Source organism: Babylonia areolata, chromosome 30, assembly GCF_041734735.1.
Source record: "Babylonia areolata isolate BAREFJ2019XMU chromosome 30, ASM4173473v1, whole genome shotgun sequence".
NCBI classification, from domain to species: Eukaryota; Metazoa; Mollusca; class Gastropoda; order Neogastropoda; family Buccinidae; genus Babylonia; species Babylonia areolata.
The window spans coordinates 1825177-1844854 of NC_134905.1; the positions used below are offsets into that span (position 1 = coordinate 1825177).

Sequence of the window (19678 nt, forward strand, 5' to 3'; positions counted from 1 at the left end):
TATTGTTTGGGAAGAGTCCTGGTTAGAAGTCACTTTAGATACACCCGTTCAAATCTTTAGTGCCAGAAGTTAGAGTTGTTCTGAAACTGTCACTGGAAAACAGTCAGTCACTGTGTGTGATTGGTGTAGTACTAGATTCGTTCTAGTAGGGTTCAGTTTCGTTTAATTCTGTGTATATAATCTAGCTTTAGACTCCCGAAATGGGGAGTAACAAGTTAGGAGTGTTTATTAGCCTAATAATCCTACTGCAAATCCTTGAGGAAGGATTTAGGATTCCAAGTGGGCAAAATTCGTCTGTCCTGTCAGTTACGTGTGTTGAGAAACAAAAATGGCTGCCGTGTGTTAAAAATACTATCCAATCAGAGCGAGTTGGCGGCCTGGCGGCCATTGTTGTCATTCTGTCGCTAGCCGCAAGTCAAGTCGTGTGTTGAGGTAAGGTAACCTAATTTTTTTTTTGCAAATAACCAATAAATTGATTAAGTTAATATGAAAATAAAGAATTCAAGTATTTTGAACGGTTAATTCTTAAAGTTTATGGTTAAATAGTTTATTATTCTTATTATAATAAATCATTTAATGAACAAATGAATGTACGTAAAAATTGTGTCATTTGTCCAGTTAAACAAGTATAATGATAGCTGAAATATTTTTTTATTCTCGAAGTTAAAATGGGTAAAATATTTTAGGTATGCATGTATGTTTTCAGTAAAACGCAGACGATAGAAGAGATCGTAGAAAGCATATATCAGTTTGAACTTGAACTTGATAGAATCAGTGTGTAGGCCTTCTGGCCTTTACATGGTCCATATACCCTCCTACTGTTACTGTGGCATTGGGTTGCAAGATGAACAAAGCTAGTATTCCATAGGTTATTGGTAGATTATCTTGTAGGATAATATTTAGATAATTCGGGTAGATGATCTATTTTCCGGCAAACAAATCGGTTGTTAAAAATTAGTTCCAAGAAAAAAGTTTCGGGGAAAGAAAAAGGCCGAAAGAAAAAGGCCGTTTCGCAGTGGGTACCTTTTAGCGATTTTTGGCAAAGTTTTGGGAACAGCATTTCTGGAAAGTAAATTGAGGAAAGCTAGTTGGAATGTATAGTCAATGTGAGTGTTGTACAAATCTTCATGGTTTATTAACGTTTATGAATGTGTGAAGAATGAAAGTGGCTTACCATTTGTGTAAAAATGAACAAATGAAGTTTGAATGAGAAGTGTGTTTGAATGAGAAAAATGTAAATAGTATTTTATTGATGCAATTAACAAGTGTTTTTCAGGGTATATAAAATTTAGTCATATACTTAATGGGGTTTGTGCATTGCCTCTCAGGTGGCGGGTTACTCCAGGCCGTGGGCTGTGTCGCGGTGAGCTATTCTGCGCTGGGCCGCGCTGTATGTTCTGTGTTGTATTGACGTCGGGCATTCTGGAGACTCCAGGGTACATTTTCTGTGCCCCATCTTGTACCCCATTTCCACTTACCATTTCCCTTACACCCCTTCTCCTCCCCTTCTAAAGGACTACAACCCTCTACGATCATTTGGGATCTACGCCTGTAGAGTAAACAGCCAGACTGTGCGTCAGCTGTGGGGTACGTTTCGGACAGACTTTATTTTTAACTACATCAAGGCGAAACTGTGGATCAGCTTTTGGGGTGGGTGATAGAGAGACGTTTAATCTACATCAGGATGGGTAACTGGGTTAGCTTCGTGTTCTTTGTCAACTTGGGGTAGCTTCTTTGATCGTCATCAACATTGGGAGGGTATCACTTAACTTCATTTAACATTGGGTTAGCATCAATTGCTCTTCATCAGCGTGGAATAGCATCAGTGTTTATCCTTGGCGTTTAGATCTGCTGGTTGAACAGTTGGGATTCTGAAGGGAGTGGAGAATAATCATCACGATTTTCTTGTGTACGCTATCCTGGTAAAAGAAAAAGTGGTATTATTAGTATTTCCCTGGACAGTTCGAGGAGGAACGTAACGGAAAACTATAAAAACAATTTAGTGACCTATATGAGGGTCAAAGGACTTGGTCGAGCGAATGTGTATGAATGTGTGTTAAGAGTTGATGTGTGATTGAGAGAGTGCAAGATGGGTTGGAGTAGAGTAATATTAAAAATTGATGTCATGGGTGAATGAATAAATGTTTGTTTGACTGGTCATTAAGCCTGTGTCGTTAATATTATGTATGTACGTCCATATCTATGTTCAGGGCTAGGGGAGCATATCTTATCTAATAATTGCCTGTTTCTTTTCTTGACTGTCCATCTCTGACTCCACGGGGTTCTTCTCTTCTCACCTCTTTAAACCTCGTCTATCCCCTCCAAACTATCCTCTCCTCATTAGATCTCTTTCTGACACAGTTTCAGGCATTTTTATGCTAAAATACAGACAGCAAAGATAAGACTTCAGACAAAATGTGTAAAAATAGTGATTTTCATTATTTTGACCATAATGACATGTTTTTGTGCATGACTAAGAATAGCTGGCTGCGACTGTAGCTGGGTTTTTTCACGTGCAGCATAACATATATTGCAATGTGTGTAAAGGTTTCTTTTCATTTCTTTTTTTGTTCTGGCCTTTTTTTTTGTTCTTGCAAGAATGAATATGCCTCATCAAAAATTTTAATGAACTTTTGGCTTAGATGCGGCGCTCAGGAGAATTGAACTTAACATGATATATGATGGAGCTAAGAGTGTCACACAACTTGAAGCATTCATTTTTGTACTGGCATTTTTTGTTCTTGCAAGAATGAATATGTCTCATCAAAAATTTTTAATGAACTTCCATTCTTACTGGAGAATGTTACTTTTGGCTTAGATGCTGTGCTCAGGAGAACTGAACTTAACATGATATATGATGGAGCTAAGCATTCATGCACAGTGGCTAGGAGAAGGCCTAGTGGTGATGCATCCACCAAGGAAGAGAATCGGAACTAATATCTTCTCCCACTGCATGTGACATTGATCAGTGGTCTGGATGCTAGTCATTCAGAGGAGATGAGAACTCAAGGTTCTGTGTGTAGCTTAGCACACGTAAAAGAATCCATGGCAAGAAAAGGGTGTCCCAACCAAACAAACAAAAAAGTGCTAAGAAAACAAATACAATTGTAGAGAACAACAAGTGAACAACAAAAAGTGATGGTACAGCACTGGGAAGAATAGCCCAAATTTCACACGGAGAAATCTGTTGTGACTGAGAGTACCGGGTAATACAATATGCTCAAGCATCTCTCTCTCTCTCTCTCTTGTGTGAGCGTGTGCGCGCACACACACACACACACACACACACAGAGAAAACAAAAACATCAAAATGTACGTATGTTACGTATCAAGTGTATTCTACCAAGGTAAAGAACTTGTAAAAAAAATTAAAATAAAAATAAAAGAAAGAAAACAAAACCTGTTTGTCTCAATAAGCAATTCTTTTCTCTTCATTGTCTCTCTCTTTAAAAAAAAAAAAAAAAAGTCATGTCGCTGAATGGACCATCTAAACATAACACTTTTACTCTCATTTCAGTCAAATCCTATGACATGGAGTTACACCAATCATTTTAACTGTAAAATCTCACACATACACACATTCATAAATGTGTGTATTTTGTTCCACAGGTCAAGGGGTAGGGAATAGGGAGGGGTGGGGTGGAAGAATCACGTGATTAAATTTTCTTTTAAAAGAATCTCATCCACTTACTCAGGTGTTTTCAGGTGACTGCAGCATTTGGAAAATCCTCTTAGAAGAGTCACCACACAGTATAATTTCTCGGTCAAAGCTGATAAACAGGAACTAACTCTAAGAAGAAGAAGAAGAAGAAAGAAATAAAATAGCACACCATACCCTGAGATCAATAAAAGCAGACACTGTAGTTGCTAACAACACTCGACTGAAAAGTGATTTGTCTGACATTCATTTGGTTTCAACACTTAAACAGGGTGGATGGATGTTTCATTAAAAATCAAACCAAAAAAACCCCCAGCAACCTTAGTGGCCTGTTGGAGATACATATGGAATAGAATTGATGTTTAATTAATGTAAGCTGGTATTTACTTGGACTTTTTAATCAGCCAAAAAGCTAGCATTCAACCCTATCTTGATATTTTGATGTGCATAAGTTCAAACACTGAGCATTCAAAACATGCATCTGGTGCAAATATGGTAAACAACCCATGATCTGAGTTGGATGGGTTATGTACCCTTGTGTTTAACATCACCAATCTCAGGTGAAAGGGCCAGCAGGGATAACTGTCTCCGGAAAATGAGGGGAGGGGACCTATCTGACATTGAACCTTCTTCTTCTTCTCTTCTGTGTTCACTCGTATGCACACGAGTGGGCTTTTACGTGTATGACCGTTTTTACCCCGCCATGTAGACAGCCATACTCCGTTTTCGGGGGTGTGCATGCTGGGTATGTTCTTGTTTCCATTACCCACCGAACGCTGACATGGATTACAGGATCTTTAACGTGCGTATTTGATCTTCTGCTTGCATAAACACACGAAGGGGGTTCAGGCACTAGCAGGTCTGCACATATGTTGACCTGGGAGATCGTAAAAATCTCCACCCTTTACCCACCAGGCGTCGTCACCGTGATTCGAACCTGGGACCCTCAGATTGACAGTCCAACGCTTTAACCACTCGGCTATTGCGCCCGTCTGACATTGAACCAACACCAACAGTATCACAAATATAGTAGTATGTTTTCAAGTGAAATGAAATGGACCCGGCAAGACGGGTCGTCTTTTCACTGTTAGCCGCGCGAAATTTGGCCAAGCAGAGCAAACCGATAGGCCTAGTTTGCATCAGTTTGACATGGTACAGTATATGACACCAAATGAAACTTTTTGATTTGAGTCCAGAAAACTTTGAATATGTATCATTCAGACTCAGAATCTTTATCAATGAACAGTATGACAGCATGTTAAGATGGACAAGGGAAATGCCAAATTGGGGTGTCTTGATTCAAACTCACATGTTGAGAGTGAGACAGACACCCCACCAAGTGAGCTAACCACTAAACCAGGCATCAACAGTAGGGAAGTGTACAGATTTTAAGTCAGATTGATTTGCTGCATTATCCAGGATTTTTATGATCCTTAGATGAACATGAATGGTAGCTGGCTTGGGGGTGGGGGTGGAAGGGATTAACTGCATGGATTCCTTCTCTTCCTGTTAAAAATTGCAAGATGGCTTTCTACTTGCAAGGCTGCCAGATTTCTTAATCAAGATTGGCAAGTGGACTTTAAAAAAAGTCATAATTGTGAGATTCTTAGACTTTGTCTGAAATTGCTGCTGACAAAAATCATAAAAAACAACAGCAGTGATACTTATTCACTTAAAAAAAACCCAAAAACCCAAACAATTTCTACAACTCTGTCCACATACACAATGCTCATCTCTTAAATTTGAAAAGGGCAAGGTTCAGTATTTCATGGTGATGAATGACCCAGCATTTTTCCATCTTAATCAGTTGTCATTTCATCATGTTCATTGTTCCAAAGAGATGAGACTTTTTTTTCCTACTTTGAATAAGCAGCTTATTCTTAAAAAAACAAAACAAAACAAACAAACAAACTTACAAAACTGGAAAACACATAACTCCACTTAAATAGTTAACTTGGCTTAACTCCAAGAATATTCTTACTCAACCTAAAGGAAAAGGTAGAACAATGCAAAAATAAAACAAAACAAAACAATCTGGTACATACATGCACAAGGACTTTAGTTTAAACTTTTGTCAACCAAAAATCCAAGCATGTCACTAACTTACTAAGCTGATTGCTAATTCTTAAAATGTTATTTCAATATTATCCTATCATCTTTTGTCCTGAAGTAGCTAAACACTTTACCCATGTGGTAGTGTCTAACTGTATTCACATTTTGAATACTTCAAGAAAAAACATTAAAAAAAATAATTTAACAACTCTAAGATACAACCAAAAAAAAAAAATTCTGAAACTTAACAGTGATGACACACACACACACACACACACACACACACATAAAAAAGTTTAAAACAGGTGTTTGTTTTTAAAAAATCATTTTCAGCTAACTTGCATTCACTTCCAGCACAAGTTTCAAATTGACAGTTTTCCTCAAACTCGAAGCAGAATGATTCTTATTACAGCACTGAATTTGAAAATAGTTCATAACCCTTTACTCTTCCTTAATTTGTGTCAGACTTTTTCCTCGTTATGTTAATGGCTCAAAATCACAAAGCAGATGAACAAGTCACAGACAGTTACCTCTTATTCAGTCACTGAGTCAGTGAATGGTGATACTTTTTTTTTTCCAATTTTTACTGAAATATCTCTCTGTGTTTTTAATGTTCAGTACAGTCAGCTGATAGTGATATATATAGAAATGATCATTGTGTGTTTAATTCCAACAACACTGCTTGTGTACTTCATCAGTTCATTGTTAACTATTAAAGATAAATTTCATTTATTAATCTAAATCTCGCAGAGGCAGTTGGCTGACAAATGAAATCTGAAGAAATTGACAGAGTATGTCTTCATGAGTAGTTATCAAGTCATACAGATTTATCATGCATTTTATTATTTAGCTAAGAGGACATGGGACTTGCTTTAAGTTAACTGAGTGAAACTGAAAACTGATAGGATTTAAAATACCTTTAGCTGACCTGAGTGATCCAGATTAGTCTAATGCAATGGTATTGCACAGAGGCATTCCTTGACTGTATGCACTGAAGCCCTTGGTTTCATCTGGCCCTCTGGGTTGTCGCAGCACTCCCACCTGGTCCAGCAGCTTGCTGTTCCTGGGACTTTGCAAAGAACTGTTCCAAGCAACTTTAGAGACAGGGCTGCCATTGCTCATGGGGTCGTGGCTGGCACGTCTGCAACGTGGCACCCAGGAACTTGGAGGACTGCTCTCCCTTTGGCTAGACTCTGTTTTATTTGGTTGTCTTTCTAGATTCTTTTGAGTGTTTGGGAAATGCACACCATTCTGTGATATTGCAATAACCTGAATAGACTTGCCACAGTTCCAACAGCGCAAAATGGAAGGACTGGGTCCAGGGGAAGAATAGGGATTAGACTCATTAGATTTTGGGTCGGTTGAGTGATTATGATGATTTGAATTGCCTGAGCCACCTGTTTTAGAACCACTTGAACATTTTCTTTTAGCAGTAGGTTTATGAGTTTCCTTTTTGTTTTCTGCATTCTTGTTGTTTTTGCTTTCACTACCACCTTCTCCATCTTCTGGTGATGCACAGTTTTCAGCATTTATCTCCTGTTCGTCTTTTCTATATTTTGGTGTGCTGGATAATAAAGAAACATGTCTGCCACTGTGCCAGTCTTCAGTGTTCGTCATTGTTTTGCAAGTATATCTTGCCTGCCCCACTTTCTCAAACTCAATCACTGCACACACAGATCTACCAATCTCTGGGTGGTTGGCAGCAAACTTGTGTATGTCTGGCGGAATCAACTGCCCTGGTCGGAGGATTCTAATCTGTGTAACACCACGACACTTCGAAAACTCCTCTGCAACAGAGTGAACAGTTGGATTTTTTGCGACCTGGTGTACGGCTACAACAGTTCGTGCTGGTGTGGTGTCAGGCATTGGCTTCAGTCTCCTCACCATCGTTCCTGCACTGTTCACTTCCACCTCTGTTGACTGACGCAAACTAAAAACCACCACCCGCGGATCTTTTGTCAAACGCTTTACTGTTTTCAATGACGTAATTATCTTAACACTGATAAAACCCCACTGGTTCTTTACAATATTCTTTAACAAAAAAGTATCTTTCAAAATGTTAGCATCTGAAAAATAGATTTCCACCTCTTTGATGATTTTGTTGCGGAGTTCGTCATCCGGCTCGGTGAAGTCGTGAGCAGCTGATGTTCTGTGATCACGGCTTTCGTCTGACACTGACAGGTGATTCCTTGCTCCTCCTTTGCTGGCGCTCGAATTAACACAGTCGTTCATTTTTTTCTTATTTCGATGCCTTTCGAACTATGTTGTGGTTCTTCGTGCACGTAGTGTCTGCGCCTTCAGTGGCGACTGAAACTTAACCTCTTATGTTTTCAACTAGTAAATAATTGATTAACTGGTCAACCTTGGCTTCCGTAGGTGTTGAGCGGCTGCCGCGCTGATTTCTACCCAGCCAGAGCCCTGTCTGTGTCTGGAACATTTGACGAACACAATGCCTGCGACCCGGGCCTTTGACTTTGAGGGACACCGCCTTTTTCATATCACTTCCGTTTCCTCCTGCTGGAAGGCCTTCAACAGGTTTCGTGTTTATTTCTCATGAATAGAGTTTTCATTAGAAAACCGGGAATTTGTCACAATAAAAATAATAATACGAATGGATCACGGTTATGTTCAGTGTTATCAATGCGATTGCATACAGAAATTTCAGTGATACGCTGGCAGCCCACTCGCATGTAAAACTGAAAAACACACACACACACACAATAAAATAAATAAATAAATAAATGAAAATAAATAATAATAAAACAAAAACCTTTTGACTCTGATGGGGTGCGTTGTAGGTAGGGTGGACCGAGCCATAGACTCACCGTATGACCGCTTCAGTGAAGCGACCGTCCCTTCCGCGCGACAGCCATTATTAGCACAACTTCAGTGCGGCCGCAGCGAGAAAGCGAAAGTGCGAACATGCCGTGTCGTGCTGCCATTAATTGCTCCAGAAAACCTTCGAATAGAAGGAAGAAAAAGAGAAATGAATATCATCTCATCGGAAAGAGAATGACCTTTTCCGTTTGATTATTTGTTTATTTATACAAGGTCATTGTGTAGTGAAAAAAACTGATGTGTTTTCTTCTTCTTATTGAGTTGATTGAAGACCAAGCTCAAAGCGCTTTACAAACACGGGGTCATTTATACAACAGGCTGCCTACCCGTGGGTAGAGCCGACTGACGGCTGCCACTGACATTCGTCAGCCAAGTTTCATGCACTGATGTGTCATATTGAGTTTAATCAGCACGCACACATACACACTCAGACAAATATGTAACATCAGTTTAACATTTAACGTGAATGACCGTTTTGTTTATTTACCCCGCCATGTAGGCAACCATACTCCATTTTCGGGGGTGTGCATGCTGGGGTTGTACTTGTTTCCATAGTAACTCACCGAACCACGCTGACATGGATAACAGGATCTTTAATGTGCATATTTGATCTTCTGCGTGCGTATACACACAAAGGGGGTTCAGGCACTGGCAGGTCGATCTGCACACATGTTGACCTGGGAGTGGCGGAAAAGTCTCCACCCTTTACCCACCAGGCACTGTCACCGAGATTCGAACGTCCAACACTCATTAACCACTCGGCTAGCTATTGCGCCCATCTTAGTGTGTGTAATGTGTGTGTGTGTGTGACTATAAGCAACAATAAGTAAGTGAAGAATAATCACGAAGCACTCTGACTTAATTCAAGATTTTTTTTTAATGTCACAATTATATAAACAATCTGATCATGGTATTCAATCCTTAGGGTACATGTATTCATGACACTCATATTACTGTACTGACACTGTTCAGTGCTTAGGGTACATGTACTGATGTGATATGTATATCACTGTACTGACACTGTTCAGTCAGTCTTTAGGGTACATGTACTGATGTGATATGTATGATATCACTGTACTGACACTGTTCAGTCAGTCCTTAGGGTACATGTACTGATGTGATATGTATGATATCACTGTACTGACACTGTTCAGTCAGTCCTTAGGGTACATGTACTGATGTGATATGTATGATATCACTGTACTGACACTGTTCAGTGCTTAGGGTACATGTACTGATGTGATATGTATGATATCACTGTACTGACACTGTTCAGTCCTTAGGGTACATGTACTGATGTGATATGTATGATATCACTGTACTGACACTGTTCAGTCAGTCCTTAGGGTACATGTACTGATGTGATATGTATGATATCACTGTACTGACACTGTTCAGTCAGTCTTTAGGGTACATGTACTGATGTGATATGTATGATATCACTGTACTGACCCTGTTCAGTCAGTCTTTAGGGTACATGTACTGATGTGATATGTATGATATCACTGTACTGACACTTCAGTCAGTCTTTAGGGTACATGTACTGATGTGATATGTATGATATCACTGTACTGACACTGTTCAGTCAGTCTTTAGGGTACATGTACTGATGTGATATGTATGATATCACTGTACTGACACTGTTCAGTCAGTCTTTAGGGTACATGTACTGATGTGATATGTATGATATTACTGTACTGACACTGTTCAGTCAGTGCTTAGGGTACTCAGACTAACATGCTGAAAATTTGGTTCAACTTTTACACCTGTCTAATGTGTGTGTGTGTGTGTGTGTGTGATCTATCCTGTAAGCGTGTGTGTACATGTGTGCCATGACTAATTAAGGACACAATATAAAAAGCCAAACATCTGACTGCAGAATGTGCACTATGAAGACCAACTGACATGTAATTGATAAGTGAAAATACATTTGGAAGAAGAATAGAAATCAGTCATAATTATGCACCACATAATCATGGCTTTCTCTTGGTAAACACAGTATGAACATTTGATTAAAATATGTACAATTCAAGGCCACAGAAATAGTTTGCACACACACACACACACAATCCAAACATTATCATTGAAGAATCGCACACATCTTGAAAAAAAAAAAAAAATTGCCTACAAAGTCGCAGATAGGCAAACAGATGAAAGTGCAAGCACGTGCTCATGCAGGAACACACATATAAAGTACACACAGGTGTTCTCTCTCTCTCTCTCTCTCTCTCTCTCTCTGTCTCACACACACACACACACACACACACACATCGCCTCCCATCTTCTGGAATAAAGTTAACACTCAACCCCCCCCCCCCCCCCCCTTCACCTCTGACAATCCACCTTTGTCACCCCACCGCTATCCTTTTCGTTTTCAGTGGCAGGAGATATCTACACACACTCTTCCCAATCACTCAACCAGCCCTCACCGGCCCAACTTCCTTCCCTGCCCCCCCCCCCCCTCCCTCCTCACCATCCTTACAAATCACTCCACTGCCCCCACCCCCACGATCCCCATCCTTACAAATCACTCCACTGCCCCACCCCCCTCATCACCATCTATACAAATACAAATCACTCCACTGCCTCCCCCCCCCCCCCCCCACCCCCAACCTTTCTTACAAATCACTCCACTGCCCACCCCCACCCCTCACCATCCTTACAAATCACTCCACTGCCCCCCCCCCCCCCCCGAACCATCCACACAAATACAAATCACTCCACTGCCCCCCCCCCCCCCCCCCCTCCCCATCCTTACAAATCACTCCACTGCCCCCCCCATCCCCACCACCATCCTTACAAATCACTCACTGGCCCCCCCCCCCCCTCCCCCTCAAATATGTACAAATTCAAGCCACAGAATGTTTGCACACACCACACACATCCAAACATTATCTAAACGCACACATCTTAAAAAAAAAAAAAAAATGCCTACAAAGTGCAATAGCAAACAGATGAAATGCAAGCACTGCTCACAGAACCACCATTAAAGTACACACAGGTGTTCCTCCCTCTCTCATCTCCTCTCTGTCTCAATCACCACACACTACACCACACACACCCACCACATCGCCTCCCATCCTGGAATAAAAGTTAACACTCAACCCCCCCCCCCTCCACCTCTGACAATCCACCTTTGTCACCCCACCGCTATCCTTTTCGTTTTCAGTGGCAGGAGATACACACTCTTCCCAATCATTCAACCAGCCCTCACCCACCCAACCTCCTTTCCTGCCCCCCCCCCCCCCCCCCCCACCATCCTTAAGAATCACTCCACTGCCCCCCCCCCCCCACCCCACCCCACCCCCCCACGATCCCCATCCTTACAAATCACTCCACTGCCCCGCCCCCTCATCACCATCTATACAAATACAAATCACTCCACTGCCTCCCCCCCCCACCCCCCACCTTTCTTACAAATCACTCCACTGCCCCCCCATCCCCACCACCATCCTTACAAATTACTCCACTGGCCCCCCCCCCCCCCCCACCATCCTTACAAATCATTCCACTGCCCCCCCCCCCCCCCCCCCCCCCAACCATCCACACAAATACAAATCACTCCACTGCCCCCCCCCCCCCCCCCACCGCCATCCTTACAAATCACTCCACTTCCCCCCCCTCTCCCCTCCCCTCCCCGCCCTCCACACCCTCCTTCCAAATCACTCCACCCCAGCCCCACTACCATGTGACCATCCTTACAAATCAGACTCGTACCTCCCGGCACCTGCGGCCGTGCTTCCGCTTCTCGGACCCCTCCCTCCCCCCCGGCGACCCCCCCCTCTCCTAGAGCCTGTCTCCTCCTCCTCCTCCGCCTCCTCCGCCTCATAACTGATGACTTTGGCGACGCGCGAATCGTAGAGGTCATCATCATCCCCCACGCCTTTCCTCTGCGACGGAGAGTAGAAGACGGTGGAGGGGGCGGCGGAGAAGGACGAGGAACCGACGATGGGGTTGCTGCTGTTGGAGAGAGCGGCATTGCTGTAGTTGAAGTCGGCTGGTGGGGGGATGTATTCATTGAAAAGAGCGATGATGACGGCAGCCACCATTACGGAGATGGAGGCCACCACCGTCAGGTAGAAGGCCCACTGGAAGGTGTAGAACACGTTGCCCTCCACCGTCTTCCGCAGCTGACCCACGAACACCATGGTGAAGATGAAAGCCAACAGACCTGTGGCCACAACAGCAGCAAAGACAGTGATGGACAGAATGAATGAATGAAGAACAGACCTGTGGCCACTAAAACAACAGCAAAGACAGTGATGGACAGAATGAATGAATGAATGAAGAACAGACCTGTGGCCACAACAACAGCAAAGACAGTGATGGACAGAATGAATCAATGAATGAAGAACAGACCTGTGGCCACTAAAACAAAGACAGTGATGGACAGAATGAATGAGGTCTGAAAAACAGGAACTGTTGCAAATTTTTTTTCTGAGATTCACCTTCCTCAGGCAAGGGCATAGACAGACAGATCTATAGATAGACAGATCTTGACAGATAGCTATAGATAGATCTATAGATAGAAATACAGATCTATAGACAAACTGCTCACCTGCAACGCCAGCAGTGACCTCCAGGATGCGGGAACGGGCGCTGGGATAGATGGTGAAGCAGTTGACGGTGACGCCATAGATGCAGGCGAAGATGAGAGCGATGGCGCTCAGGATCTCAAAGGTCTCCACGGCATGGATCCACTCCCCTGTCAAACAGCAACAGCATACTCACAAAGATTACAGAATGCTTTAACCCTTTCACCACCAATGTGAAACAACAACAGCATACTCACAAAGATTACAGAATACTTTAACCCTTTCACCACCAATTTGAAACAACTACAGCATACTCACAAAGATTACAGAATACTTTAACCCTTTCACCACCAATGTGAAATAACAACAGCATACTCACAAAGATTACATAATACTTAACCCTTTTACCACCAATGTAAAATAACAACAGCATACTTAAAAGATTACAGAATGCTTTAACCCTTTCACCACCAATGCAAAATAACAACAGCATACTCACAAAGATTACAGAATGCTTTAACCCTTTCACCACCAATTTGAAACAACCACAGCATACTCACAAAGATTACATAATACTTAACCCTTTCACCACCAATGTGAAATAACAACAGCATACTCACAAAGATTACAGAATACTTTAACCCTTTCACCACCAATGTGAAATAACAACAGCATACTCATAAAGATTACAGAATGCTTTAACCCTTTCACCACCAATGTGAAATAACATCAGCATACTCATAAAGATTACAGAATGCTTTAACCCTTTCACCACCAATGTGAAATAGCAACTACAGCATACTCACAAAGATTACAGAATACTTTAACCCTTTCACCACCAATGTGAAATAGCAACTACAGCATACTCACAAAGATTACAGAATACTTTAACCCTTTCACCACCAATGTTGCATTTCAGCACCAGCCAGGCAGAGCACCGATGTCACCAAAATGCGACAAGATCATGGGTCATTTATCACTGGTCTTAATTTTCAGTGAATCAGATTTCTCTGGGTAAAAATTTGGGTTGCTCTTTCAGACAAAGCGCTTCTTGACACTGCAACACCACTCTTCTTTTTTTTTTCTTTTTTTTTTCTTGTAATTCTTATAATATATGTCTGCAAGTGTATTTGTTTTTCTATCACAGCAGATTTTTCTACAAATTTTGCCAGGTACAGCCCTTTAGTTGCCATTGGTTCTGTTAGGTGCACTAAGTATATGCTCCACACGACACCTCAGTTTATAGTCTCATCTGAATGACTAGCATTCAGACCACCACTCAAGATCTAGTGGAGTGGGATAACTACTGGTGAATTTGGGATTTGATTCCATGAGCTCAGATTCTTTCACTTCTTAGGCGGACATGTTACCACTCGGCCAACATACCACACTTGCAATATATGCAAAGACAGACAGTTTCAGTTTCAGTAGCTCAAGGAGGTGTCCCAAATCCATATACGCGACACCACATCTGCCAAGCAGATGCCTGACCAGCAGCGTAACCCAACACGCTTTGTCAGGCCTTGATAAAAAATAAATAAATAAAATAAAATAAAAATAATAAATAAATAAATAATAATAATATAATAAAAAAAGTAAATAAATAATAATAATAATGAAAATAAAATAAATAGAAAAACAACAACAACAATAAAAAAAAACAAAAACAAACAAAACAACAATGATGATAAATAAGCAAGTAAATGTAAAAAAAAAAAAAAAAAAAAGCAGACACACATTCACACACACACACATATGCATAACAGATATGCACCAAACATGCAGTTTCACAGATATGAAAGCACAGTCAAGTACACATAAACGTACATGAGCTCCAACACCTGATGCTTTGTAAATGGAAAGGACACAATGCATGTTCATGGAGAGTGTCTCTGGGATGTTGAAAAAAATGTTCAAAAATCTCCTTGACAACAACATCATCTTAAAAGATTTTTTTTTTTTTTAAACTATGATGAATAAAACAAAGTTTCTTGCAGAAGTGTACTTGCGTACACCGCCCAACAACAACAAACAAAAGATGAAAATAAATAAATAAAAGAAAATGGAAGAAGTGAAGATGAAGATTCGATGGGGACATAAAAAGGCCGAGAGGTCTAGGCAGACGACTGCTACTACTACTACTACTAGTGTCACGCTAGGATCATCTGTTAGAATGAAAACTTGCTTACCTTTTGTCAGTTCTTGGCCTTGGATGCGTACACACACACACACACACACACACACACACACAATTTCGATGAATTTGTTTTATATCTTACCCATATCTTTCATGCCATCGAAAGCGTGGGCAAACCCAAAACTGCATCTTGTGAAATCGATTGACGTAACTCCCACCAGTCTGAGCTTGTACCTGCACCCGATGAACACTCCAGCGAAAAGTCTTTCCTCTTGGATTTGATAGATCACACGGTAATATTCCAGCCACGCAGGGGAGACAAGCCCGATAATAAACAATATTGAGGAGATGATCAAGAGTAGAAGCCCCACTTGGTAACCCCGGGAGCGAACGGAAAATGCCGACATGTTGACAACAATGGACCTGTTGTTCTTTGTCAACCTTTAAACATCAAAAGCTAGAACACAAGTGTGGAATTTTTTTTTTTACTTTGTAGCAATGTTATCTGACAACACTGATCGAACTTGTAGTGTCAGAATTACTCGCAGGTTTAAATCCAAATACCCGTCACCCGAGAGAGCCCGTCACAGTAAGACAAATTTGACAGGATAATACTGACAGCACGAAAATAAACACAAGATTTAAAACAAGCTCCACTAGAACAACAGCTTGTTTGGAGCATATTACAGGTCAACATACACATTAAAACTGGTTCGATTTAGCGACTGATTTCGTCAAACAAAATCGAAAAACCTTGCGTTTTTCTCCATTCAACAAACCCGGAAATGGCAAGAGAAGACGACGCTAAGTATGTTTCAAAACCACATTGTTTTGTTTTGTGATTTTAGCTCGTCACATGTTGGATTCAACGTTATTCTACTGAATCAGATAATCTCACAACCACTGTGAATGCTGTCACGTCTGCCCAAGCACGTTTTGCTAACACTGACTCCGAGAAAGAACACACACGCACAGGTGAAATGCCTCAGTGGAAGGTCGGGCCACCTGCGTGCGTCGTCGAAAGGAAGCGCTACTCCAGGTGAAAATAGGTCACGCAGCAAAACTGCAGCGCGACGTGACCTTTGCTATTTTCATCATGTGTTATCTACCTTTGGCTGGCGGGGTACCCGAAACCGGTTTCGTTGTACGCGCACAAAAAAATATGTTGACATTTGAAAAACTGATTTTCTCTCTCTCTCTCTCTCTCTCTCTCTCTCTCTCTCTCTCTCTCTCACACACACACACACACACACACACACACAGAGTCCCCCCCCACCCCCCTTTTCACAGTTGGCGCGCGCACACACCCGGGCACACACCATCGAATTGTTCATCAATCAGTTTCAGTCACACACACACACACACACAAACACATACACACGACTGAATCGCTGTGGCTTTAAATACCATCGCTCACATACACAAACCGTGATAACTTAATTTTCACACAAATGCTCATAAACCGTACACGTACACGTGGGCACACACACATACACCGCGGGCCGCGGACACACACGTGCACACTGGCAGACGCACACTGGCACTTCATACTGTGCACACACGAGCGCACACAAGTACACATATGTACATGCACGCACACACATATCATATCAAGAAAGATTAAAGTATTTACAACTACCATCACTTGAAGCAAGAAGAGTAAGAGGGGACTTGATACAGACGCACAAAACATTAAATGGTTTTGAAGATGTAAACAAAGCATGCTTTTTTTTTGTACTCCAAAGATAGACACTACAAGAAACAGTACAGACAAAATATTCAGTTAAACAGTATTCCAGAACAAATCTCAAAAAGTTTACATTTGTAACAGAGTAACAAATTACTGGAACAAATTAAGAAACAATATCAAACGTGCACCTAGTATAAATACTTTTAAGAACCTCATAGATAAACACGAGTTATTGACAAAAACGAAATATGACTTTGATGGATAAAATGACTGAGCTAGTCAACGACCTGACCAGCAATGTAAAGGAGTAAATCTGAAGGGGCATAAAAAGCCAAAAATGGCTAAGTTGTATAAAACAACGCCCCAAATCCTGATCCTGATCCTATAGCACACACTGACGCATGCATCAGAGAGTTTATGGGCATGAAATATTTGAACATTCACTGTCGCTGTCGATTCTGTTCTCGTGTGGCTGTATGACAGCACTCCTCCACTTGCCATTCTTGGCTTTATTTGAGTACAGAGAGAAAATAGGAATTTTCCTGTGCCTTTTTCATATCGAAATAGACCCCAGGAGAGTTCGGTGTTTACATGACTTTTAGAGGAGCGTCACGTGGTGTGAATCCTCGAAGTTGATTGGGTCTCCGTCACGTCGAGCAACACGGGCCATGGAGAGAGGCAGAAAGAGGAAAAAGAAGGCTTCGTTTCTTCGACTTTTTGGTTTATATTTAAAATTTCTTGTTGTGGAAACGATGGCATTTCATTGTGTAGTGTTTGGTTGTAGCAACGGAGACTATCGATTGAAGAAATGGAAGACAGCAATTTGTGAAATCCACGACGTTCGGCGCACTGAGCTCCCTAGTGCTTGTGTATCTGTATCTGTAGAATATGTTGCTATAGCCACTTATGACATAAACGCAACGGTGGGTGAGGGGTGTGTGTGTGTGTGTGTGTGTGTGGGGGGGGGGGGGGAGTGCGCAGCCTAGCATTACTGGTGTCCTGAGAGCCGTGCTTTGAAGCTCTCGACAGATGTTGCTGTCACCATCGCCTCGTCCAGATGGTTCCAGTCACGAACAGTGCCAATAAAGAAAGAGTTTCTGAACTGCTCAGTCTGAGATCTGCCTACTACAAAGGATCTTGAATTGTTCCTGATGTGATTGGAGATGGCACCTTTCAGGTAATCATCTTTGTAAAACGGTAAAATAAAATAAAATAATGAGTAAAGAGATCTAACGTAGATGTGGAAGATGTAATGACTGTAGACAGTTCCACTGGGAGTGATGCTGGTGAACATTATTTTTCGCTGTTTTTTGCAGCATTGATGGTCTTGATAACAGCTACCACTTTGCTGAAGAGATTTTGGTGGATGTGGCATTGATTGATAAAGTTGAGAGAGAAAAGATAGTACATTGTGTATGTGTGTAAACCTGCATTCCTTATCTTGTACTTTCCTTATTGACATGTGACAGTCTTTAGTTAGCCAACTTGCCATTTCATCTGTCCTGTGTTTGCAATCAGCACCTATATCTTCTCAAAGTCTTTTAGCCCCAAAGAAAAAAATAAATAAATGAAATACTGAATCGGAATATAAGAAAGTTGTGGACAAAAAAACAACAACAACCCAACAACCCTGCTCTGAATGAGTTGGTTTCTGCTGTTAGAACAAACAAGAGAGGCAAGGCCTTCAAGACTCACTTGTGATACACTTAAAAAAAAAAATCCAAGCTTTTTATGTATTGAGTATAATTTCAAAATGTAATGTTTAAGATGAGAAAGATCAGTTTAAAGCAAATTAAGTCCCCTAGCATTAATTACAGAGTAATTTCCCTTTTTTACTATCTGCACCAAAACGTTTGCAAAATAAATAAAACTTCCATGCTTAGCAAAAGAAGTTCCTGTTTGAACAAAAAATGATAATAATGGCTGCTCTAGTTGTTGGGTCAGAATATCAGATCAAAGTGCCAAGTTTAGAGAATACAAAAAATATAAATATAACTGTAAATGCAGTTTGCATATAATTAGGCTTCATTTTTTAAATTTTTTGTGCGCATCCCAGAGGTGCAATATTGTTTTAAACAAGATGACTGGAAAGAAATGAATTTGTCCTATTTTTATGCCTAATTTGGTGTCAACTGACAAAGTATTTGCAGAGAAAATGTCAATGTTAAAGTTTGCCACAGACACACAGACACAGACACACACACACAGACAACCGAACACCGGGTTAAAACATAGACTCACTTTGTTTACACAAGTGAGTCAAAAACTCCAACAACTGTGACAGATAGCTCCATTCTGAAACTTTCATATCAATCTGTGATTTGTAAACTTTTTAGAAAGTATGTAAATGTTAAAAATGATAAATTTCAACTTCAGCTGGTTTTTTGCATGCTGTGTCACACTCACACATGCATGTGTTGTGTGCTTGTGTGTGTGTGCCTAAATAAGACAGTGTGTATAAATCTGCATGCTCCTAAGTACGTTAAATCAGAACAGGCACCACTGAACACCATCGAAGTGACTCAGCAGCAGTGCAGGGTCTCCTCTGGTGTGTGGCCTCCTGGCGACCTAACATCGATGGCTCCCTGTGGACTGCCGATGCTGGAATTGCGACGGATGAACCCGGGTGTGGCCGTGTATGGGGGAATCTAAATGAGCAGCGTGGGAGTAATGCCACTGAAACGGTGCAGATGATGGGGCAGCAAAAAAAAAAAAAAAAAAAAAAAAAAAAAGCATGCTCCTGCTGTCACTTAATGTTGAAGATATTG

At 41.3% G+C, this 19678-nt stretch overlaps 2 protein-coding genes across 2 annotated transcripts; both read right to left on the minus strand.

The window, feature by feature from the left end:
- Positions 1-3454: 3454 nt before the first annotated feature.
- LOC143275533 (la-related protein 6-like) lies at positions 3455-10849 on the minus strand. Its single transcript, XM_076579716.1, has one exon. The coding sequence runs from the start codon at positions 7940-7942 to the stop codon at positions 6653-6655; it is 1290 nt and encodes a 429-aa protein (XP_076435831.1). The 5' UTR covers positions 7943-10849; the 3' UTR covers positions 3455-6652.
- A 1397-nt stretch (positions 10850-12246) lies between these two features.
- Positions 12247-16244, minus strand: LOC143275218 (uncharacterized). The gene is made up of 3 exons (XM_076579194.1): positions 15363-16244; positions 13107-13253; positions 12247-12719 (listed from the first exon to the last, which is right to left on the minus strand). The coding sequence occupies exons 1-3, from the start codon at positions 15625-15627 to the stop codon at positions 12247-12249; spliced, it is 885 nt and encodes a 294-aa protein (XP_076435309.1). The 5' UTR covers positions 15628-16244.
- Between the last annotated feature and the right edge of the window lie 3434 nt (positions 16245-19678).